This window comes from Mesoplodon densirostris, chromosome 1, assembly GCF_025265405.1.
Source record: "Mesoplodon densirostris isolate mMesDen1 chromosome 1, mMesDen1 primary haplotype, whole genome shotgun sequence".
NCBI classification, from domain to species: domain Eukaryota; kingdom Metazoa; phylum Chordata; class Mammalia; order Artiodactyla; family Ziphiidae; genus Mesoplodon; species Mesoplodon densirostris.
The window spans coordinates 112,244,686-112,269,845 of NC_082661.1; the positions used below are offsets into that span (position 1 = coordinate 112,244,686).

General features: G+C 41.9%; 1 protein-coding gene across 1 annotated transcript in view; it reads left to right on the top strand.

The window, feature by feature from the left end:
• Positions 1 to 25,160, top strand: part of MAP3K21 (mitogen-activated protein kinase kinase kinase 21) — a 51,267-nt gene that overhangs the window by 15,924 nt on the left and 10,183 nt on the right. The window contains exons 3-6 of the mRNA XM_060107909.1: positions 6,278 to 6,426; positions 7,486 to 7,661; positions 16,657 to 16,897; positions 24,671 to 24,793. Coding sequence (XP_059963892.1) covers positions 6,278 to 6,426; positions 7,486 to 7,661; positions 16,657 to 16,897; positions 24,671 to 24,793 — 689 coding nt within the window. The remainder of the gene's footprint in view (positions 1 to 6,277; positions 6,427 to 7,485; positions 7,662 to 16,656; positions 16,898 to 24,670; positions 24,794 to 25,160) is intronic.

Sequence of the window (25,160 nt, forward strand, 5' to 3'; positions counted from 1 at the left end):
ACAGATAGTCCCCAGTTTGCAGTGGTTTGAATTAACAGGTTTTTTTGACATTACAATGGCACAAAAGCAATATGCATTCTCTAGAAACCATGCTTGGGATTTGGCATTGGGATCTTTCCCAGGCTAGTGATACCGTGGTCCAGTTCTCTCTTGTGAGGCTGGGCAGAGGCAGTGAGCTGCAGCTCCCGGTCAGCCCCGCCATCACGAGGGGAAACAACTGGTACACTTACAACCATTTTGGACCCAGAGAGCCATTCTGTTTTTCACTTTTGGTATCGTACGCAATCAATTCCATGAGATATTCAACACTTTATTATAAAATAGGCTTTGTGTTAGATGATCTTGCCCAACTGTAGGCTAATGTAAGTGTTCTGAGCACTTTTAAGAAAGACCAGGCTAAGCTTCAGTAGTTTAGGTGCATCAGATGCATTTTCAGCTTATGATATTTTCAACTTACGAAGGATTTATCCAGACGTAACCCCGTTGTAAGTTGAGGAAGATCTGTATGGGCCTTTTTGAAGAAGGTTTTGTGGTTTTGATCAAGATTGTAGTAATCACAACAGAATGGGTAACTTGAGATTTTGACTTCCATTTGATAAGAGAAACTTGTTAAATCTGAGGTTTGATTAAAAGTGGTTATAACTTGAGTAAACAGTAATGCTGTTTTGTAAGGCCTGTTGGTAAATAAACATAAATTTCACTTTAAGCAAAAATTTTGCTTCCTCATGACTCACAGACAGAATATTAGCATGGAAGGAGTTTGAGAAAAAAATTTAGATAACTTCCTTCATTTTATGGATTGCATTATCTAAAGATTAAAGCTTCTGGTTTGAGGATGGAGAGCTGAACCAAAATGGAATCCCAGGTTAGCTGGATTTTCCATTAGGCTGTGTCTCATTAGGGGGTAAAGACACCATCCATATCAGAACAACAGAGAAAAGTCACTCTGTTTATAGTTACAATGCACCAGGAGCTTACTTGCCTTCATTTAATGCTCATAAAATGCTGTGTGACTAGTATTAAAATTCCAGGATTTTTCTGTTGTTGTTTTTTTATCGGCTTTATTGAGATACAATTCACACATCATACAGTTCACCCATTTAAACTCTACAATTCCATGGCTTTTACCTTCATCAGCACAATGAGTTTAGAACATTTTCATAATCCAAAGAAGAAACCCTGTACCCCTTAGCCATCACCCCAACACTCCATCCCTCCCAGCCAAGGCAATCACTAATCTACATTTTGTATCTTTAGATTTGCTTATTCTGGACATTTCATATAAATGGAATCAAATAATATGCAGTCCTCTGTGACTGGCTTTTCAATTAGCATATTTTCAAGGTTCATGTCATAGAATGTATCAGAATTTCATTCTTGTTTATTGTGGAATAATATTCCATTGGGTGGATAATACCACATTTTGCTTATTCATTTATCAGTCGATGGCATGTGGGTTGTTTCCACATTTTGGCTAATTCTGAATAATGCTGCTATGAACATTTATGAAGAAGTTTTTGTGAGGACATGAGTTTTCATTTCTCTTGGGTTTCTACCTGGCAGTGAAATTGCTGGGCCACATGGTAATTATATGGTTAATCATTTGAGGAACTGCCAGACTGTTTTCCACCAGTTCTCATTCCCACCAGCAGTGTATAAATACAGGCTTCTAATTTAATTGTTCTACTTATGACTGTTAAGAAATTTATCACCTATGCCAGGGGTTCTATAGTGTCTTAGGGCCATTTTGAAAAACACAGAAGCTTGAGCCTCACCCCTTACTTAATGACTTACACTCTGCTGGTGGAGACTGAGTACATGTGTCTTTATAAAATATTAGATGTGTTTCCCTTGACTTAATCAATAATTTTCTGACCATGTAATGCCAAAATACTTTAGTGAAATAGGTGATTATTTTAAGAAATTATACTTCAAGACTCTGAAAACTAATAAAATATAAATCAATTTTACATTTGGAATAATTACTTAAGACTATAACCATTTTACTATGTGTGCCTTTTAAAATAAACTATGGGGCCTCCCTGGTGGCGCAAGTGGTTGGGAGTCCGCCTGCCAATGCAGGGGATGCAGGTTCGTGCCCCGGTCTGGGAGGATCCCATATGCCGCGGAGCGGCTGGGCCCGTGAGCCATGGCCGCTGAGCCTGCGCGTCCGGAGCCTGCGCGTCCGGAGCCTGTGCTCCGCAACGGGGGAGGCCACAACAGTGAGAGGCCCGCATATCGCAAAAAAAAATAAATAAATAAAATAAAATAAAATAAAAAATAAATAAAATAAACTATGTAATTATAAGCTATGCGAACGCTGTACAATCTATATAAGTGCTTTACAGCGGCCTCACCTACTGTAAACATAGAATCAAAAGTAAGAAAAAAAAGATTTCTAAAATCAGCCAAAATATGGGTCTTGAAGTCCAAACACTCATGGAGAGGTCTTTCTTCAAAATCTGTACATTTCTATTTCTCAATTATATGAGCTCGGTTTTCTGATTTTCAGTAGAAGCATCTAAGCAGAAGAGGGGAGAGGGTTGCTAAGCTGGTTAAAAAAAAAAAAAAAAAAAAGGCAGCTGAGAACAGAGTGGGCCCTAGGAGCAAACGAAAGCATGAAAGGCTATGAAAAGGACTGGAATCTGCTGGCTTCCAGAACCACCTGGTTGTGGAGCCAGACGTCCACACACATCTCCAGAACACATGGATATATTAAAGCACAGCAGAGTCCTAGATGTCAGGATGCAGAAGGCAGGGAAGGCTGTCCCCCTGAACTGCACATACCTTTGCTTTAGAACCTCCTTCGTAATATTCCCATAGAAATAATTGCATTCAAGAAGCATGGCTCTGGTCTGTGGTGCTGTGGGCTGCTATATATACTGGTGTATTTAGTGATCATCTTCTCTCGCCCCACTTCCTCCTTACCAGTTACTACCCTACAGGTAACTTTGACAGATGCTATCATTGAACTTTTACAGTGTCTCCCATGATTACCCAGTTTCACAGAGTACATACCCAAGGCACTGAGAGGGTTAGAAATTTCCTCAGGGTTGTAAAACTCGTGAGTGAGTAGCAGACTCTGGTCCCTGGCCTAAAAGCTGTGTTCCTGCTACCACAGCCCTTAATCATTAGGCTACTTGTATTCTCAGAAGAGGGCTTTTTTTAAAAAAAATAAATATTTATTTATTTATTTTTGGCTGCGTTGGGTCTGCGTTGCTGCGCACAGGCTTTCTCTAGTTGCGGCGAGCAGGGGCTACTCTTCGTTGCGGTGCGCGGGCTTCTCAATGCGGTGGCTTCTCTTGTTGGGGAGCACGGGCTCTAGGCATATGGGCTTCAGTAGTTATGGCTCATGGGCTCTAGAACTCAGGCTCAGTAGTTGTGGCACGTGGGCTCAGTAGCTGTGGCTTGTGAGCTCTAGAGCGCAGGCTCAGTAATTGTGGCACACGGGCTTAGTTGCTCTGTGGCATGTGGGGTCTTCCCGGACCAGGGCTCGAACCCGTGTGCCCTGCATTGGCAGGCAGATTCTTAACCACTGTGCCACCAGGGAGGTCCCCAGGAGAGGGCTTTTTATACTATATCCCACCCAGTTTCAGAGAGCAGAAGAATATGCATTACACTTTAAAAATTGTCCCATCGAAATAGCTCCCTTTTTTTTCACATTGGTTTTTACCTGAATACCTCTCTCTGGAAAAATGACCTATCCTGAATTATTCATTCTCTGAAACTTCCAAGAGGCAAAGTTATGTTGTGATTGTTGGTTTTAATTTTGTTATTTGCTAATGAGAATAGCAAGGAAGCTTCTTTGCATTTATTCAGTTTTCAGTTATTCTAATAATTTTTGGCCCCCTGCACTGAGATGAGTTTTGTTGATTGATCTATGAGTTCAGTTTACTTACTCTTGAAATTAAGAATGTGTCTCACTAATGCACCATACCATAGATAATTTTCAAGAAACTAAGCAGATAGCCTTTGAAAAATCCTGGTTGCACCTTAATTGCTAATAGTTATAGCATTATATAATTTACAGGTACTGCATTATGTATTCCTTTTTTAACAAAACATAAAACAGTGCTTTGAGATGGCAGAGGAAATGTCACTGATACTTTATCAGTGATTCAAGATCAGCTTCAAGGCCGTGTGAGTGGAGACATAGGCAACAGGTAGTAGTGGTCCCACAGCTCAGCCTCAGGTGTGCTGCCTCAGGTGTGCTGCTTCTAGGTCCAGTTGTCTTTCAGTGATGCCCTGCTACGCCCCCTGCTGGAGAGGGAGCCCCGGGCTCAGGGGCCTCAGGATGCAAACGCCTCTGCTTTTAGGGCCATGGAACATCAGTGGGAGGATCCCTGAGGCCCCTTTGAATTCAGGGCACGTTCTGTTGTTTCTGCCTTCCTTTTCTGAATGTTTTCGGTATATAGTGTAGAGTCCATTAGGCACTAGTGGAGAGGTCTGAAAATGAAGTGATCATGGCCAGGATGACCACCTGGGCTCCAGAGACGCTTGTTGCAGACCAGGTCTTCTTTATGGAGGACTTATTGTATTTGTGATGCTGTGAATCCCCCCATCTCTTAAGATCGGGAGATAATCAAATGAGACTCAGAAATCAGTTCCAAAGCAAATTTAAATGATGTGGGTTTTTTTGGTGTTATTCTGAGCTGTTTTGCCTTTCCTTAGGCATATTAAATGAGAATTAAGTTACTTCTTTAAATTTCAAACTCTTGTTTTAACTTAAAGCGAATGAAGTTTTAAAAGATTAGAAAAGTAAATAGTTATGTTAATAGAACTTAAAAATAAAGCAAATATGACTGTTCCTTATATGCTTCTGTGTTTTAGTTTAAAGTCAAGTGAGTGTCAGGAGTGACTGATGTTTTATGTCAAAAGATAATTTGAGTGCACTTTGTGTTTTGAAGAAGGTAAAGGAAAGCTAAGGTTCTGACTGGTTTTGTAGAAGAGAATAAATGTATATGATGTACAAGGCTTATTTCTGTGCTCCTCTGTACGACCTTGAACTGGGGTGTCTGAGACTCTCTAGTATAGGTGTATACTGAAATTTGGTCCTTTAGCTTCATTTTTTTTTTTTTTTTTTTTTTTTGCGGTATGCGGGCCTCTCACTGTTGTGGCCTCTCCCGTTGCGGAGCACAGGCTCCGGATGCGCAGGCCCAGCGGCCATGGCTCACGGGCCCAGCCGCTCCGCGGCATATGGGATCCTCCCAGACCGGGGCACGAACCCGTATCCCCTGCATCAGCAGGCGGACTCTCAACCACTGCGCCACCAGGGAGGCCCCTTTTAGCTTCATTTTAAAAGTTCACTTAGAGATCCTTTTACTGTGTGTTTCCTCGTTCTTGTATGTAATTGCATTTGCCCTTAAACTGAAGCAGCAGTGAACCTGCATCACATCTGCTGATGCTTTGGAGAGCATGGCAGCTGCAGTTGTTCTTTGTTTATTCTCCTTTCACTTCACCTTCCTCCATTACAAAGAAGACCTGTTATGTCCTCCCAGCAGGCTCAGGAAAACCCACAGGATTTCTTTGTCCCTTACTACTAGGCATTAGGTGGAAACATAAGTAACCCATCTCCTAAATATAAAGGGAGAGGCAGAAGGAAACAATTTTAAAAACCTCTTTTAAAACAGTTAGCCTGGGACTTCCCTGGCGGTCCAGTGGTTAAGACTTGGCCTTCCAATGCAGGAGGTGCGGGTTCGATCCCTGGTTGTGTAGCTAAGATTCCCACATGCCTCGAGGCCAAAAAACCAAAACATGAAACAGAAGCAATACTGTAACAAACTCAATAAAGACTTTAAGAATGGTCCACATCAAAAAAATCTTAAAAAAAAAAAAAAAGTAGTTAGCATGATTCGATTTCAGTCCTGTGGTGAGTAATATGGGGCTGGAATCTTCAGTGTCCTAAAGATCCTCAATAGGTGTGGAAAAAATGAGACAGAAAGACAAACATCAGAACAGCCACATTGCTCTTCAAGTGTGTCCTGCTTCTGGACCCTGTTTAATTCAGTCGTGTACTGCTCCTAAGCTTTCCTATCCATTAAGTAGTTTCTTTTCCTGTAATGAAGGCATAACCAATTTCGGGAAGGAGTGTATTTGCATGTGTTTGGAAAGTTAACTGGAAAAACCCTCCCCTCATGTTGGGATAAGGGTCCATGTGGGCTTTGTTGGAAGAGAAGATTCTCATTAGGGGCTGGATGAAGGCACTGATACGTTTCTCCCACCAACTGTGTCAAGAGGAAAAGACCCCGTTTAACTTTATGAAAACTCTGCTTTCCAGCTATGGAGTGGTGCTGTGGGAACTGCTCACGGGAGAGGTCCCCTATCGTGGCATTGACGGTCTTGCTGTGGCCTATGGGGTGGCAGTCAATAAGCTCACTTTGCCCATTCCTTCCACCTGCCCTGAGCCGTTTGCCAAGCTCATGAAAGGTATTTGGGCATCTCTGTTTTTGTGTGTCTGTGGGGGTGAGGGGAATTGTTCATTAGAATATCTGTATATTTTTTTAACCAAAAAGATATATTCTGTGATTCTAATTTTCAGTCGATTTTAGATTATACTATTTTAAGAATTAGAAACCATGTCTTTGATCTAAGATGTCAGGTAAAGTTTTGATGAACTAAGTAACTTAAAAACAATCCACTTTAGGGCCTCCCTGGTGGCGCAAGTGGTTGAGAGTCCGCCTGCCGATGCAGGGGATACGGGTTCGTGCCCCGGTCTGGGAGGATCCCATATGCCACGGAGCGGCTGGGCCCGTGAGCCATGGCCGCTGAGCCTGAGCGTCCGGAGCCTGCGCGTCCGGAGCCTGTGCTCCGCAACGGGGGAGGCCACAACAGTGAGAGGCCCGCATACCGCAAAAAAAAAAAAAAAAAAAATCCACTTTAATAGTGACTCATTTATACAAAATTCAGTTGAATGGTAATAAACTTTTCATCAAATACACTAGCAGAGTTCAAAGACAATATTGAATTGGCTCCATATGTGCTATTTTTAATTCTACCTAATGACCAAAAATGTTTTACAGTCTTAACTGGCATGGTTTTGCCCTGACCTTATCTATTTTGATCTTATCTTTTAAAAATCGTTAAGTAACTCTTTTTGTAAGCAGCAAGTTATCTTACTTATTAGACTATTTCTTAGAACCTCTCTTGTGACTGTAACATTTTAGAGACTTTGGTTTTCTTGGGTTGAGTTATAGAACTGTGTATCTGTAAGTCATGTGGCCAGGACAGCTTAGGTGGACAGAGTTCATGGTACATGGTAAGGCAGAGAAAACACACATCCACATACTAATGTCAAATAATGCAGAATACAAGAACCTCGTCTAATAGTAATTATTACACAGGCTGCTGACACAGACACTGTATAAAATACAATTTTCAAAATTATTATCAATTGATGTTTAAAATCTTCAGCAGACACAGTCAACATGGGCTGATAATCTGAACTACACTGAGTAATGGACTTACCGTGATTCTTGTTTATTTTAGAATGCTGGCAACAGGACCCTCATATTCGTCCATCATTTGCCTTAATTCTTGAACAATTGACTGCAATTGAAAAGGCAGTTATGACTGAAATGCCTCAAGAATCTTTTCATTCCATGCAAGATGACTGGAAGCTGGAAATTCAACAAATGTTTGATGAGTTGAGAACAAAGGAAAAGGTGAGTGATATATATTAATTGCATAATGTGCTCACACTTACGGAGACTGTGGAAAACTTGAGTCAAGAACCACTGTCAGCATTATGTTAAAATATTTTCAGACTTGTTGATTCTTTCCTTCCAGGCAAAACAAAATGAAACAGAACTGTACTCAAAACATATAATTGGAAAACAAACAAGCTTTAATTAGAGGAATTTTCAAACATAAAAAATTTTTTTAAAAAGGAGAGAGAGTGGCATACTAAATGCTTAGTATGCATTAACCAGCTTCAGTAATTGTCAGTATTTTGTCATTTTGTTCATTTCTTTTTCCCATTATCATTTTTTTAACTGCAGTATTTTAACTTAAAACCTAGACTCTCATCATTTTACCTTTAAATGCTTCAATATGCATCTCTAACTGGTAGGAATTTTTAAAATATCTTTCTTGCCATTATTATCTTAAAAAAATAAGTAATTCCTTGATACAGTGTGATACTCCATACCCAAATGTCACAGTTTGCCTCAAAGATGTCTTCTTCCAGTGGGTTGGTACCAATCAGAATTTAAATGAGGGCTTCATGTTTTTAGTTAGGTCTTTTAAAGCTTCTTTTATGCCAGTCCCTCCTCCTTTCCCCCCGCCCTTTTATCTCCAAGGCATTGCTTTGTTGGAGAAGCTGGGAAATTGTGTAATTTTTGAATTCCTTAATATGTTGAGTGAAGCTCTGGTTGGTTTATGTATTTTAAGAAGAAGAAAAACAATAAACCTGAATGTTAAATGTGCTGAAGCTGCATATATATTAACCACATACTACGTGTGAAGTAGGAGAAGCAGAAACACACCTAATTGGAAAGCAGATAGTTGTAAAGTGAGTTCCTGGTGACAACTGACTGTCAGCAGTCACTGAAGACCCCAAGTTCAGGGCATGGTACTATGCTTCACGCATAGTAAGTATTAAGTATTTCTTAAAAGATAGTTTTGTAATACTTGAGCATTTTGATGACTCAAGGTGTATTCCGGTTGTCTGAGGTGTATAATTGTTCAGTAGGTTAAATTCTTCTCTTGTACTTGGCAACAAATGTCTGGGCTAAAATACAACATTGCAGGTTATTGATAACCTTTACAAAGCCATGTACTTGTCCAGGAAGGAACTTTTGTACCTCGTATATTTGTGATTCTAAAATAGAATTCTTTTTCAGTAGGCAGTAATGCTTTGCTAAATGAAGAGTCCATTTGCTTATTCCAGTGTACGTCATGGAAACATGGGATTGTGACATAGCTGAGTCCTTCTCCCATGTTAAATTACCTTGACTTATGTAGTATGGCTCTCCTTTATGTCACTAGACTTTCACATTGACTGTAATACTGAAGGCCTACAGCCAACCTAAGGGCAAAAGAGGGAATGAAAAAATGTGGTTTGAATACATATGCATAAACATTTCTTGAGCTAGTGTATATACTTCTGTGCATGAAGCCAAGATATCATATGCCCAAATGCTATCCGTGAGCAGCTTACTTCTACTGTCATCAGGCTGAATTGGGAATGAATAAAATGTATGTCATAGGTATTCCCCAAAGGGCAAATTGTTCACTGGAAAAAAAAAATACAGTTTAAGAGCTTGTCCCTGGGGAAATTTTTCTGAGTTTCAATGTTAGAATTTCCTTCCAGCAAACATATTAAATGTCTGCCGTGTGCTGGGAAGAGTGTTGGAGCGCTGGGATATGCAGATGGATATGGCAGTCTGTGTATCCTTGCGTGGTCCTTGACTGCCAGGCTAGGGATTTGGATCTTGTTGACAGGTTTTAAAAAGGGGCTTGATGTACTATCTTGGCAACACTTTCCAACCAGCCACAGAAGTCAGAACCTCCTCCTCACTCCCCCTCTGCCTTCCCTCCTTGTGCTTCCTTTGTGTAGTAATGAGATTACTGTTCTCTTAGGTACCCAATCTCAAAGGTCTTGAAGATGTGGTCTTCTCTGTGACAGAGACCTTCAGTGGTAATTCACTCCCCTGACCCCTGTTGTCCCCACTCATCACCTGCAATACTGCAGCAGCATCCTACCCGGGTGCCTTGCCTCCAGCCTCGCTCCCCTAACTGAGCCCCTCACCGCCACCAGTGAGCCTTCTAAAACGCAAATCAGACCCGCCTCACTTCAGTGGCCAATTCCTTTTCCTCATTAACTTCCTTGTCCTACCATATTTAACCTCACTTTTTCTCCAGCCAGACTGAATCCCTTCAAGTTCCCTTAACGTCACGCTCCTGACTTTTGGCCTTTGTGTGTATTCTTTCCTCCGACCCCGCCCTGGCTTTTTTCCCCTCCTCACAGGTGCTGCTTCTTCATTCTTAGGCTCCCAGAGCTCCCTTCCCTTATCCTCTTGTACCACGTAAAGTGTGTCGCAGTGTACTGCGCCTCCCTTATCATGCCCACACTGAGTCATACTTCATTATTATCTGCGTCTTTATGTGTCCTTGGTCTGCCTTTTCTGCTAGTTAAGTTCAGGAACTATACTGTTTCTTTCTTGGTCGTGTTCATCCACAGCACTGAACAAAGTACTTGGCCCATGGTAGACATTCAGTAAATACAATAATAAATACCTAAGTAAAGTTTCTTAACATGTTCCTAATATGTATTTTAATAGGTAAGAGGTATTAGCAATTATTTTATTGTCATATTTTTAAGTGAAAAGGGAATTTAAAAGTGGATAAATGCCATGAGTCCTTCTTTGAATCTTATGCTATAAAAGAGGCAGACTCAGAGGTGACTCAGCTGTTTAACTTCTGGTTATATAATCTTGAGAAACTCCCACATGTATGCACAAGGAAATTAAGGTTATTCACTCTGAAGTATTGTTTGTAATAGTGAAAAACTGGAAACAACCCCAATATCCATTAATAGGGGAATAGGTGCCTAAACTATTGTATATTCATATAGTGGAAATCTGTACAGTCCTTAAGATGAATAAACTCCAACTGTATGTTTCAACATGAGCAAGTCTCAGGCATAATACTGGGCAGAAAAAGCAGTTGCAGGAGGATAATCACATTGTGTAAATTTATAAAACCACATAAAACAATACTATTCAGGGACTTCCCTGGTGGCGCAGTGGTTAAGAATCCGCCTGCCGGGGCTTCCCTGGTGGCGCAGTGGTTGAGAGTCTGCCTGCCGATGCAGGGGACACGGGTTCGTGCCCCGGTCTGGGAAGATCCCACATGCCGCAGAGCGGCTGGGCCCGTGAGCCATGGCCGCTGAGCCTGCGCGCCCGGAGCCTGTGCTCTGCAACGGGAGAGGCCACAGCAGTGGGAGGCCCGTGTACTGCAAAAAAAAAAAAAAAAAAAAGAATCCGCCTGCCAACGTAGGGGACACAGGTTCGAGCCCTAGTTCGGGAAGATCCCACATGCCCTGGAGCAACTAGGCCTGTGCTCCATGACTACTGAGCCTGCGCTCTAGATCTCACGAGCCACAGCTGCTGAAGCCCGCGTGCCTAGAGCCTGTGCTCCGCAACAAGAGAAGCCACCGCAATGAGAAGCCCGTGCACCACAACGAAGAGTAGCCCCTGCTCGCCACAACTAGAGAAAGCCCACACGCAGCAACGAAGACCCAACGCAGCCAAAATAAATAAATAAATAAGTTAATTAATTAAAAACAAAAAGAAAATGGTAGTGATGGATCAAGTACTTAAAAAAAAACAATAATACTATTCAAATGTACAAAAAGACTGAAAGTATAGACAGGGGAAGGATACAAACCAACTTAAGGAAGCGGATCCGAAGAGGGAGGGGATAGGATTAGATATGATGCGCCTAGGACCTTAACAGACGTGAAACAGATTTGGTAAAAATTTCCCATCTATTAGATATTGATAGTAAGTGCATGGGTATTTGCTATTCTCTCTAATCGTAGTATATTTTAAATACTTCATAATTTTAACTAATTAAGTTAAAAATAAAGGTTAGGGAGAAATCTGTGAGCTGCTAAAGTCCTTTTTTTCTTTCTTTTTTTTTTTGGTAAGCCATATTTTTCAAATAGCAGACTTACAGGTAATTCACTCTCTTCCTTAGATTTTTCAGTATTTTGTGGGTTTAAAAATTCAAAACTGGCAAATGCAACCTTAGACCCTGACCCCATTGATAAGTACATACAGCTCATATAATAAGAAATAGTCAGTCCCGTTTGAGTCTGTTCAGATCATATCCTGAGCATCACGTTTGATTATAGGCACCATGTTTTAAAGAGTTTCCCCAGGTGGACGGCCAGGAAGGTGGGAGAGGAGCCTGCACATCTGAGCCGACAGAGAAGAGAAGTGAACACAGAAAGGGGCGGGGAGCGGAGCGCAGGGCTGTCCTCGGTGCTGGAAGGACCTTCCAGCAGGTGAGGGAGGAACTGTGTTTCAGGTTGTTTTCAGAACAACCAGAAGTAGGAGGACCTCTTGGCTGAATGCTCCAGGGATGAAGATCTATCTGGTCTCTGAGTCAACAACTTGCCAGCACTTGGAGCTGAGCCGGTGGTCCACAGCGCAGTGGACTCTGCTTCAGCTGTTCTGCTCCCTGCCCTCCAGGAATTCAGGCAGACCCCAGGGGTGACTGTATGGACGTCTACAAACCTATGGCCGGCCCTGCCCCCTCGTTATATTACGTCTTTAGTGGAATGCCGGAGTCTCCAGCAGTCTAGAGAAGTGGTTCAGACCGAGGGCTCCAGCCAGCCTGTCTTGTTGGGCGTGGGGCTCTGCCACTTGCTGATGAAGACCATTCTGCCAGCGCCTCCCACAGTGAAGTGTCACAGAGATGCTGTCTCGGTCCCTCAGGGTTGTGTGGGCTTGCACGAGTGAGGCCCCCCCCGGGGCTCAGAGCCTTTGTGCCACTTCACAGGTGCTAACAGTGCTAGCCTGACAGCAGAGGAAGCAGTGGCTTTGCTGGAAGCCGGGCAGGCTCCCGGCAGCACAGCCCTCCCCATCCCCGGCCCGGGCGTTTGGGAAATGGGGCTCTGAGCCGTAGTCATACTGGAAAAGGACTGAGCGTGTTACTTTTTAAATCCTGCAGTTCTTTGAAGGATTACTATCAGTGATATTATTCATATGCTTTTTAGATACTTTAATACATTTCGTTGACTTAAAATGACAGAGGAGGGCTTTCCTGGTGGCGCAGTGGTTGAGAGTCTGCCTGCCGATGCAGGGGACACGGGTTTGTGCCCTGGTCCGGGAAGATCCCACATGCCGCGGAGCGGCTGGGCCCGTGAGCCATGGCCGCTGAGCCTGCGCATCTGGAGCCTGTGCCCCGCAACGGGAGAGGCCACAACAGTGAGAGGCCCAAGTACCGCAAAAAAAAAAAAAAAAAAAATGACAGAGGAAAGAGTCTGGTTTTTGTTTTGTTTTGTTTTTATACACCTCCCCAAATGGTTTTCAGGAATTCTAAAATTAGATGTTTAATAACAGAAGTAAAAACATTTGGGAATGGGAGAGGACTTGGAGGAAGGATAAAACTTGAAACCACAGAATTTTAAGTGTGGAAGCAATGTTATTAATAACTATTATTATTTTAAACTCTTATTTTTAATTCTTGATAATTATTTATGAAACTGTAGGACAGAGGCACATTCAGTGAGTTAATTCTTATCATATGTGGTGTAAAAATCAAAAAAAGCATGCTTCAAGAGTGAATGACTTGGGAACATATGTATCTGTATAGCTGATTCACTTTGTTATACAGCAGAAACTAACACGCCATTGTAAAGCAATTATACTCTAATAAAGATGTTAAAAAAAAAAAGAATGGATGACTCCTCTTTCTCCATTTTGAAGTCTTAGAAGTAGTTTCTTTGTTGTTCTTTGGATTCACTTCCGTTCTAGTGGTATCTTTACTTTTTCTTTTTACGTGATTTCTGTGCAGTGCTTTTTGAAGTACAGCATTTATGGTATCTTGTGAGCCTTTGATTTACAATTAAATAATATATAGGCCTTTTTTTTCCCCCCCAAGGTTTCTAATTGCATCTTTTTTGATGGAGTCAAAAGCACAGTAGACGTGCTCTATCTCCCTTTCTTGTTCACTGATTGCTTAAGGTAGGAGGCGTCAGACTTGGAATTAATGGTCAGTGACTTGGCCGTGCTCTGTGTTATTCAGTAAACTGTAGCCTCCATAGATACCGGTTCCTCCCCAGATTCCTGGCTTCTTATCTCTGTGTGTCTGTCTCTGTGCACTGGGTGCGTGCACCTGTCTTTGAACCACTGTACGAAGGCCTGTCACTGTTAATGATTAACACCTACTGCCAGGAATTTGGATTTTCCATTATTAAGTGGCCTGTGCCGAGCAATTAAACACGTAGTACTTGAGGAGTGATCTCAGCGACCAAAAGAATGTTTTTGTGTGCTTCATAATTTCAAAGTATCCAAAGGGCTTCTAATACCCCAGCCTTTTTTTTTTTTTTACACACTTTTGAATGTTTTAAAATTCATTCAGAAGGAAGAGTACTTTGGCTGCTTTCTCTTTGATGATATTTTTTTCTCTTATGAAGTCTTAGGCAAGTGATTTTTTTTTTTTAATTTATAAAGTCATTGCAAAGGGATTCACATTTTGGTTTGGGACCTGGAATTTAAAATGGTTTCTTATGCAATTACTGTAGCAGTAGCACAAAAAGCCTAAGTGAATTTACTGCCTTTATCTCTTCCTCATGCCATTTCATTTCACAATAGCTAATTGGATTGTTATCTACACGACTGAAAAGTAATATCTTAACAAAAGGGCAGACGGTAATGAGTTAGAAATTAGAAGCTGACTGGAAATGAGCCTCTGTCCCCAAATACACTACAGTAAAATCTCCAATTTGGACAAACTGGTTGAAGAAAGCCACCAGTTACATAATGGATTCCAGAATTTTTTTTAACAGGTAACATTTTCTTTTTTTTCTTTTCAAGTAATAAATAGTCATTTATATCTGGCACAATGTAATGAAGAAATACTGTTCTCTATAAAAATCAGCTGGTATTTATTAGCAGAAGTAATTTGAATATCAGTTGGTCTTAAGAAAATCATTTCTCCTGCCATTTTGTTTATGAAGTTTGTTCAGAAAAAATAAAGAATGTTTCAGAGGTGGATTTCGGTCCACTTTGGTAGCATTACCATAAGTTCAGAATTGGTTTGATCTGAATAAAGAACCTTTATTTTTAGGGCTCTCCTTTTCTTCTTGATATTATCATATTTGTCTGTGGGAGGATGGCCCTCCGCATTTGCTTTCCTTTATGACTCCAGTCCCGTGGCCCAGCTCTCGTTCCTTCCATGAGCCTCTGTCTTGCACTGTTTCTTCACGCATCAGTACTTTTGAGGTGGCCTCTGGAAAGCGGCCTGCTTGTAATAAAGTGTGACATGTTCACACCATACTCATAGCTCTCAAAGCTCACAGCCCAGAGCTCCACCTGAGAAGGCGGAGTTTCTCACAAAGTTCTTGGCATTAGGATATCCTAAGATTAACTTTGTCTGGAGCAGTGGAACTAAAAGTTTGCAGATGCCTTGCTTTCTATGGGAGTGCTTGATTTATGGCAGGCTAGTCTGGAAGAGAAAGCAGTTCAGCACAGAAAGGAATATTTATGTCTCCGGTAAAGGACGGAACACTTTACAGAAATAAGAATGCGGATGTAGATTAAAAACAATAGAGTTCTCAGTTTTACTACTGAATAAATTTTCTCTAATAGGAATAAAAGTATTCTTCATAGATTTTCTATTTCTTACAAGTTCAGTCATTCTAAAACCAAAACCGAGAGGAAGTTACATTTTAATCAGTCAGTATCACGACAGAGGGACTTTTGTTAGCTAATTCATGATATCTGTGTATAAAGTGACAGTTTCCATCCATCCGTGGGATCCTGATAAGTTCTCTGTGTACTGACTGTATTTTCCAGCAGCTTATCATTTTAGCGATGTTGCGTGTTCATTTCTGATGGGCCTTCACCTGACCCCTGCCACGTTCACTTTGCTTTTCCCCTTAACCTCTCCACCACGGTGTGTTAATTCCCTAAGCAAATTCTTAAATACCCTAAGGAAAGACATCGGAACCGCCACAGTCTTTGTGACAAGAAGAACTATCCTTTAATTAGTCAAGCTTTCCCTTTTGGCTTTCATTTTAAATGGGACTTTCACATCGGTACTTGGTCGCTGTGTGTTGATGTACATCTTATGTGTCAGGTGATTGTACAAGCCAGAGACGATAACAAAGTGTGATGACTCTTTTCGGGCCATAAAACCAGAAGGGCCACAGACAGATGGGACCTGGGGCCCACAGCTTGACGCTCTTCACACCTGACGTTGTGGCCAGGTGTCCTGTGTGCGCCCCTGTGGATGAGGTGCAGCCTGCCCGTGTCACAGGATGAGCCCGCTGTACCTCAGCCTCAGGGGATGCTTATCTGCCTTCTTCTGATTTGGGCTTGGAAAAAGGTGGGTAAAAATTTCATAAAGAACCTTCCATGGGCTTCCCTGGTGGCGCAGTGGTTGAGAGTCCGCCTGCCGATGCAGGGGACACGGGTTCGTGCCCCGGTCCGGGAAGATCCCACATGCCGCGGAGCGGCTGGGCCCGTGAGCCATGGCCGCTGAGCCTGCGCGTCCGGAGCCTGTGCTCCGCAACTGGAGAGGCCGCAACAGTGAGAGGCCCGCGTACAGCAAAAAAAAAAAAAAAAACTTAATAAAGAACCTTCCATGAAGAAGGGCAAATCTGAGAAACCACATGGTAAGACTCAAAACCTGCCACTTAATGATGCTCATGGCCCCTAGTAAAACAGGAGCCATCAATTAAATAAGCCAATCTGCCCCCCCCGCCCCGCCCCCCTAAAAAAACACCCCCAAAACCATGAAACAAAAAAACCCTAGAAGGGCCAGAGGGAGCCTTGTGCGAGTGCGAGCCCCTGATGTGCTGAGGTCCAGCGCGGCCCGTCTTGGCTGCAGGGGGCGCGGTCCAGGGGACCTGCAGCGGGCGGGCGGTGGAGCTGCGCGGGACGCGGCAGCCCGAGGTGACGGTGACGCTGTCCCCTGCGGCAGGAGCTGCGGTCCCGGGAGGAAGAGCTGACGCGGGCCGCCCTGCAGCAGAAGTCACAGGAGGAGCTGCTCAGGCGGCGGGAACAGCAGCTGGCCGCGCGGGAGATCGACGTGCTGGAGCGCGAGCTCAACATCCTCATCTTCCAGCTGAGCCAGGAGAGGCCCAACGTCAAGAAGAGGAAGGGCAAGTTTAAGAGGAGCCGCCTAAAGCTCAAAGACGGGCGTCGGATCAGTTTACCTTCAGGTACGATCTTGTCCCCCTGTTCCCTAAGACCCGGGTGGTCATCCCTCCCACCCGCTTCTTTGTTTCATCAGAACTGGGGGAGTGAGATTTTAACGAATCTCATTCATCGAACGAATGAGATCTTCATCTCTTGCTTCAGTTTGTGGTCATAGTAATGACCCTAATGAGTTTTCACGGGTGAAACAGCCTAGGGAGGGAGTGCACAGCAGGCCACTGGGTGCTGCGAATCCCACCCCAAGCATCCTCTCCTGTTAGTGGGGACATTGATTTACTCCTTTGGAAATCAAAGCAGAATTAATTTCTCTTTAGCTGATTGCACTGAACCAGCATCACTGGGCATGGTGAAAATCCAGCACAGAACGATCTTACTCAAAACGTGTAAACAATTAAGAAACATGAAAATAGTGAAGAAATGATTTCTTTCACCCTACCCATGGCAAACTTCTTATCTCTAATCGTAATAGCAAGAAAAGTGGAATAAATTAAAAGGTACAAGTGCAAGGTCAATTAGCAGCAAAGAGCTGATTATTTATCTATGTATTTAACATTATACAACAGTTAGGATTTCATTTTATTTGGGGGGGAAAAAGTCCAATTGAACATTTAACTTAAAACAATCTTAGTACCTAATTTTTTAACCAGATCAAAGTTTTGAACCTAAAGAACAGAGGTATATTTTAAAATTGTAATTTAAGCCAACTTTTCGTTAGTCATCACAACGGTTTAGCTACAATTACCTTTTAAAATCTGAACATACTTAGGTTTTGTCACTAAGTTATTGCTTCCACAAGGATCGCGGGGCTGTGATCTGGGGCACTAAGGTTGCTATTCACACCCTCAGCAAAGTGTATCTAGTGCCTCGGTTACACGCCCACTTTCATCTGAGGGTTCAAAATCGTTGAGGTATGAGAACAAACCAGTAATTCTAGGGAAACTTAAAAATATTTTTAAACCATTGTGACAATAACATAGAAGGAATACGTGTTAGGAGAAACTAAACAATACAAAAGAGCAAACATAGGTTAGTTCACGAAATTAAGTTATTTGATGTTATGTGTTACGCTTTGCTTAAGGGGACACCAGATGTCTGCCTGTGTTTTGCAGTTCTTTCTAACAGGGAAGGACGGTGACAGAACTGAGAGCTGGCTGCACCTGTATAGAATGTGCAGTAAGGTCTATGTATCTGTTTCTACCTCTCTCTGTGTCTCTCTCTATATGTATTACATCTTAGAGTGCTCTTCGTGGATTCTAGTGTTTTCCTGAGATGTTTGATAATGGTGTGGAAATTTGACTTAAATAACAGTAACAACAGTTTTGTTTTATATAAAGTATGTATAAATTGTCTTGTAAAAATACTTACTGCAAAATCCTAGAAGCCTCGCAGCATACTGTGATCTTTTAGGTTATAGCAGAAGTCCTCAACTGATCAGAAAATTGCTGGAATGGAGTAGCCAGGAGTACACAGTATACATTATTGATTATGTGTTTTGATGAGGAGAACAGGCAATGGGTCCTTAATTCATTTTACCTTCGCCCTCTCTGGGAACAAAAAAGGTGCTTTTCCAGGTTCTTTTCTAATATTTGCTTTTAGCCAAAGTGTAACTTGAAGGACCATTCACTGGACTGATATGTCAGACATAATTTAAAATATTTTCTTTATGACGAGGCTTTTGCTTTCAATATAGACGATAGAAAAATTCAGAGGCACTCAGTGTGAGTTTTCTTCTCCAGTCCTGAGCTGTATCAGCATTCTTCTATCTGCATTGTGACTATGTTACCATAATTAATATTTATTGATTTCCTTGTAAAGTTTTGAATGGGGGAGCTAATTAGAAACTGATGGAAAATAAACTTGGGGGAAACAATGAAATCATTCCAGTGATTCTTTAATCTTCATGGGAGAGTGATTAAATAAAATATCTCAGGATTCCCGAGGTTCTTCTTCTCAAATGTTGCTTGGCTAATACCTTGCATTTATTCAGCACAAATTGAATATATTTTACTATTTTTGCTAGATTTATATTATTCCTGGATTTTACTATTTGCCTTTTCTATTTCTGAGAATAGAGGGGTCCTTTTAGTTACACATTACTTTACCTTGTGCCACTTAAGAAAAGATTCTAGTTAAAACATAACCCATAAAAGCTACTAATCCTGATCCATTTTGAAGGAATGAAATGTAGCTTCTATAATTTAGGATGGCATTTACCTCTTCTGCCCACAAGATGGTGCTACATTGTTGTGACACTGGTACCGTTAGGGAAACTAGTTTTCTCATTCGAATACCCCAGCTCTACACTCCCCTCTCCACACACACACATACACACACATACACACCCACGGGTTACTTGCCCAACATCCCAAAGTAGGACACACATCCAAAAATCCAAACAAAAGAATGATAACTATAAAGATAATTATTTTTCTCCTTCAGGAATCTTGCTCAGTAGAGAAAGCAATTATTTGTACCTTATTAAGTTCATGGGAGTTAGCTGATTCTGATATTATCGTCTGTTAGAAAATTCTTTGAGGTACCAGATTTTAGTACTATTTAATGGTACATTTTTAAGGAAGAAACGGCTGATAGGTGATAGATTGAAAGGTGGTGATACTTTCCTTTTAGCATGCCAAATTACTTGAACCCCTTTTGCAGGGTTTTCTCCATGTGTAACTAGCTTAAAGAATTTCTCAGAAACATATTTGAGACTCCTACAAACTGGTTCTTAATATTTATGGCTGTGGATCTTTCAAAAATTTGATATTAAATGTGAATAATTATCTAATTATTTTAATTTTGTTCTTCAGAATCACTGATGGTAGCTTTGAATCTTATGGCTATTTATAGCTATGGTGACTTACTGCCAGAAAACTCAAATGTAATTATTCCTGCTGGCAATCCTGCATAGCTAGTGAATAAGGAAGATAAATGCTTATAAAATGAGACGGCATAATCTAAGAGTTTGTAAATTATATTTTGTGCATTCTTGGAATTTGTAGAACGAAAAAGAACGATCATGGCAGATATTTTTATATTGTTACCACTTTGTATCACTCCTGCTGTATTATGTTTATTCTGAACCAAAGTGGTGTTTTTAGAACATATAAAACAGGTCAAAGAGGTTTTGAAGCTTTCAGAAGTCGGCGTGTCTCTAAAGCCGTGCTGTTCTCACTTCAGCCATTTCAGAAGTGCCAGAGTCCTGCCTGGCATGCATGAGTGTGAGTGAGTGTGTGTACGCCCATAGGGAGAGAAGGCAAAAGCTCCACCAGGACTCTTCAAAGAATACTGCAACTTCTACTGTAAATATGATGATTCCCACTGAGCCGTGTCAGTGTCCTTAATGAAACATAAATATTGCCAGGGGAAATACAAGTACAGGTTTACTCAAAAGCCTGTGGCCTACACGATAACCTGCCATGAGCAGATACCTTGAGAACACATCTAGCAAGCAGTCCAGAGAAAAGCTGGACATTGGCCAGGGCCCCTTAACAGTTCAGCCCAAGTTTTCCTAAATGTGTAACTAGGACAGAATCAACCTTTCCCCATTTCATAGGGACAAGTATGTTTATCATTAAGAATATTTTATTTATGTTTAAAGCACAGAGCACCTTTTTTCCCCTGAGTGAAAGTATTTAGATTTTTTCAGAAGACCAGAAACAGTCCAAATCTTAGGGATTGTTGAAGTCCAGTCTTGTGCCTTTGTAACTCGCCCTTGGCCTTAAAACCTTCCATGCTGTTTCCCTGACCTGTGCCTGGCATCTCTTCTCCCATCATTTGTTCCCCATGGTTTGCCATTCAGATGCCGTGGCCTGATTCTGTGTTCTAGTGCTGAGGCCTGCAAGAGCAGCCTGCCTTCTGCTCTGGGCTGGAGGCCCATCCATAGCGTGCGGACAAACCACAGGGCTAGTTGAACCTTTATAACGCACTTTAGTCTAAATTGTTTCATATCTTTGGATAAGAATATCTTTTCCTACCTACTTCCCCTCCCCCCAGTTCAGTTAGTCATCTGCCCTGATGAACTGCTTTCTTGCATCCATTCTTTCCTTTCCTTAACTGCTCTGCCCAGTCAAGTCTTTCTTGCTCACATAGATAGTAGATGGACAAAGCCTCCCATCTGGCACGTCATTTCCATTCGCTTTGTCTTCACAACATGATCTCTGCCCCTGTGTTACTTGTAATCTTTTTTTTTTAATTGGAGTATAGCTGCTTTACAATGTTGTGTTAGTTTCTACTGTACAGCAAAGTGAATCAGCTATACGTATACATATATCCCCTCTTTTTTGGATTTCCTTCCATTTAGGTCACCGCAGAGCATTGAATAGAGTTCCCTGTGCTATACAGTAGGTTCTCATTAGTTATCTATTTTATACATAGTATCAATAGTGTATATATTGTCAATCCCCATCTCTCAATTCATCCCACCCCTCCCCCCTTGGTATCCATACATTTGTTTTCTATGTCTGTGTCTCTATTTCTGCTTTTCAAGTAGGATCACCTATACCATTTTTTTAGATTCCACATATATGGGCATATATCCAGAGAAAACCGTAATTCAAAAAGACACATGCACCCCAATGTTCACAGCACTATTTACAATAACCAGGACATGGAAACAACCTAAGTGTCTCTCAACGGAGGAATGGATAAAGAAGATGTGGCACAGATATATACAATGGAATATTACTCAGCCATAAAAAGGAACAAAATTGGGTCATTTGCAGAGATTTGTAGAGATGTGGATGGACCTAGAGTCTGTCATACAGAGTGAAGTAAGTCAGAAAGAGAAAAACAAATACCGTATACTAACGCATATATGTTACTTTTAATCTTAAACAGAGAAGACATTGATTTAGCAAAGATTTGCTACGCACCTTTCCTGTGCACATTTGGGGGTGGTCACAGTGATGGCAGCTGACTCCTTCCCCCCAACATAGAGAGCTTACATTGTATTGGGGGCAGCCTTAAGCTAATAATTAAACAAATGCTTATTTTTTTGCTATAATTATTAACTACTGTGAAGGAAAAGTCATATGACAGTGATTAGTAGAGAGATGTCTCCTGGTCTAAGGAGATCACAGACAGCTTCCTCACAAAGAAACATTTAAATGGAGACTCGAAGTAGGAATTTACCAAACACGAGGGGAACAGGCAGGGAACACCTGCGAAGAAACTTGGGTTTCTTCCAGGAATTGAAAAAAGACCAGTGTGGCTTGACTCTGCCCCCTGGGCCAAATCCAGCCTCCCGCCTGTTTTGTATAGCTCACAAGCTAAGAACATTTAAATACTAGAAAAAACGATTTTCTGACACATGAACATTGCAGGAAAGGTAAACTGCAGCGTCCATAATAGAGTCACATTAGAACACACGCATTTATGTGTTTGTGGGAGTGCTTTCTCGCTCCATCAGACCATATGGCTCATAGAAACTAAAATATTTACTGTGTGGCACTGCTTAGGAAAAATTTGCTGAGCCCTGGTGTAGACCACGGCGAGTGATGGGAAAGCAGGGCACAGTGAGGCTAGGGTGACACACGGAGCCTCTGATTTGCAGGGGACTGGAGAGGATGTTAGGATTTTGACCTGTAACTTTAAGAATGATGAAAAGCCTTTGAGGAATTTTAATCAGGGGAATGATAGTCAGCCATGCATTTTAAAAAAGACATCTGCCTGCTGTGAGGTAGACCAGAGGGGCCAAACAGAGATGCTGAAAGATCGATCAAGGGATTGTAGCAGCCTCGGCATGAAATGATGGTGGCAGCGGAAATGGAGAGAACAGAAAGCATCACTAATGTGCGTTGAGCATTTATTATGTCCTGAGCCCTGTACTTAAGTATTTTCTGTATTTATTTGTATTTAATTTTTCCTAACTGTCCTATGAAATAGGAATAATTATGTTTTCCATTTTGTCAGTGAAGGTGCTGTGACTTAAAAGAGATTAAGTTACTTTCCCAAAATTCATATGGCTAGTAAGTGATAAGCTGGGATTCATTCACATCAGGAGTTTGCTGATTCCAGAACCTAGAATATAAATTTCTCAACTATAACTCTAAGAAGAATACATAACAGAGTTTTACAAGATATTTTGTGTTTGACTGGATATGGAGGGTCAGGGAGAACACAATATCAAGAAAAGTTTCAAATTTCTAGCAGGAGTAATTGGATAGATGTCTTGCCTACCAAATTCGAACTCCTCATTTCAAATACCAGGTGGTTCTTTAAAGTTCTTTAATTTTCAAACAGGCAAATTATAGCTGTCTTGCATATGTGAAATGAACATGTGTCAATGATTTTATTCAACTTATTAATTAATGAGGGAACCAGTTAAAATTGGTTCACATGAGAATTTGAGGACCTAAGTGTTTATGGTCAATTTAGTAAAGAAATGTTAGGATTAGATTGCTAGGCTAAATACAAACCCAATATGGCAGTAAATCATAACCTTTGGGATTTTCTTTTACAGCAGACAGCAGCCATTTGCATCATCACCAGGCAAAATCTACCAGTTAACCTCTGCTCCTACTGAGTTGTAAAAATAGCCCAGTCAATAGAAAATCAGTCAGAGGTTAAGGTCAGCACTGCACTGAAAGAACATCCAGTAATTTCTTTTACCTGCTTCTAAGTTTCTGATAATTTTTCTGGCAGTTTACAGAGTTTTCCCAAACACCCTCCTCTTTCCTCTGGTAATATGACTTTTCTTCCGTATATTCCCATAGTTCTTGGCATATCTCTGGCATGACAGCTACCCTATATTACAGTTAGGTAATAGTAACCATCATTTGTACGTACCTTGACCACAAAACGCTTTCCACTGCAGGCAAGGGGGAGTTTCTCTTGACCCTGGCTGGGTCTGAAAATTAAACCGACACAAGCCAGATCCACAGGGGAAGAGCATAAAAATGTACTTAATGTAAGTTTCTGTGACATGGGAGCCTGCATCAGGAAAGGAAGACCCAAAGAAACAGACCTGAATGTTGAGGAAGGTTGATGAAGAGTGGATGGTCAGGGGCTTCCCTGGTGGCGCAGTGGTTGAGAGTCCGCCTGCCGATGCAGGGGACACGGGTTCGTGCCCCGATCCCGGAAGATCCCACATGCCGCGGAGCGGCTGGGCCCGCGAGCCATGGCCGCGGAGCCTGTGTGTCTGGAGCCTGTGCTCCGCAACGGGAGAGGCCACAGCAGTGAGAGGCCCGCGTACAGCAAAAAAAAAAAAAAAAAAAAAAAGAGTGGATGGTCATGTGGAAATGTGACAGGCTAAGTAGTAAACATTGGGGTAGCATGTCCGGAGCCCCGCATAAAGTCCGCTTTCCATTCTAATCACCACGGCAGCCCTGGGAGGTGTCTGCTGTTCTAGCCAACAACCACAGGGACCAGCGCCGAGAGGCTCCTGACTAGTTTGGGGTCTATAGTCTGTTAGTGACAGAACCAGGATTCATGTAAACCCAGGGTGTCTCCCTCCTCGATTTTGTTTTCAACTCTGTCAGACTGAATGAAGGTAACTCTTTGTCCCCGGAAGACCGTGAGTTCTGCAATACGCAGTAATAGTTTATTTCCTTGTGAGCATGTGTCTCTCACCGTGCGTCATGACTCTGAGTCATTGTTTACAGACATGAGCCCTGAATGGAAGATAAGTAAGAAACTAGAAACAGACTCTGAGATACACCATATTCTTACTGTCTGGCAGTTCCTGCTTTTATTGCCATGTGCGAAAGCTGGGGCTATGGGAATAACCTAAAACCATGGACTCTCAGTTCTCATTTTTTTTTCCCCATATCTGACAGATTTCCAGCACAAAATAACTGTGCAGGCCTCCCCCAACTTGGACAAACGGAGGAGCCTGAATAGCAGCAGCTTCAGTACACCGAGCAGCCCCACGGTGATCCCCCGACTCCGGGCAATACAGCGTGAGCTTTCTTCCCCACGGGGGGCTTCTGGGCGGCTTTCTGTCACTAACTGACTTGGATCCAACTTAAGCAGACATCCATAGCCGGTTCTAACCCTGTGATATTTAGGAGGTGTCAGAACTATTTGGAAAGCAAGATCTGGTCTTATCTTTCTTATTCTCATTTTCTTGTTCTCACGATAAATGATGTTTAGATTCCACACAATCGGTGATGTGACCAGGCCACAGAGTAGAAAGTGAAATAGTATTGTGAGCCATTTTGTTAAACGCCTGCCTGCAACATTTGCATGACCTAGTTATATCAGTAGCCTCCTTATGGATATGTTGAAAGCTGAAATCAGGAATTCAAGGTTACTTCCATTCGTTTC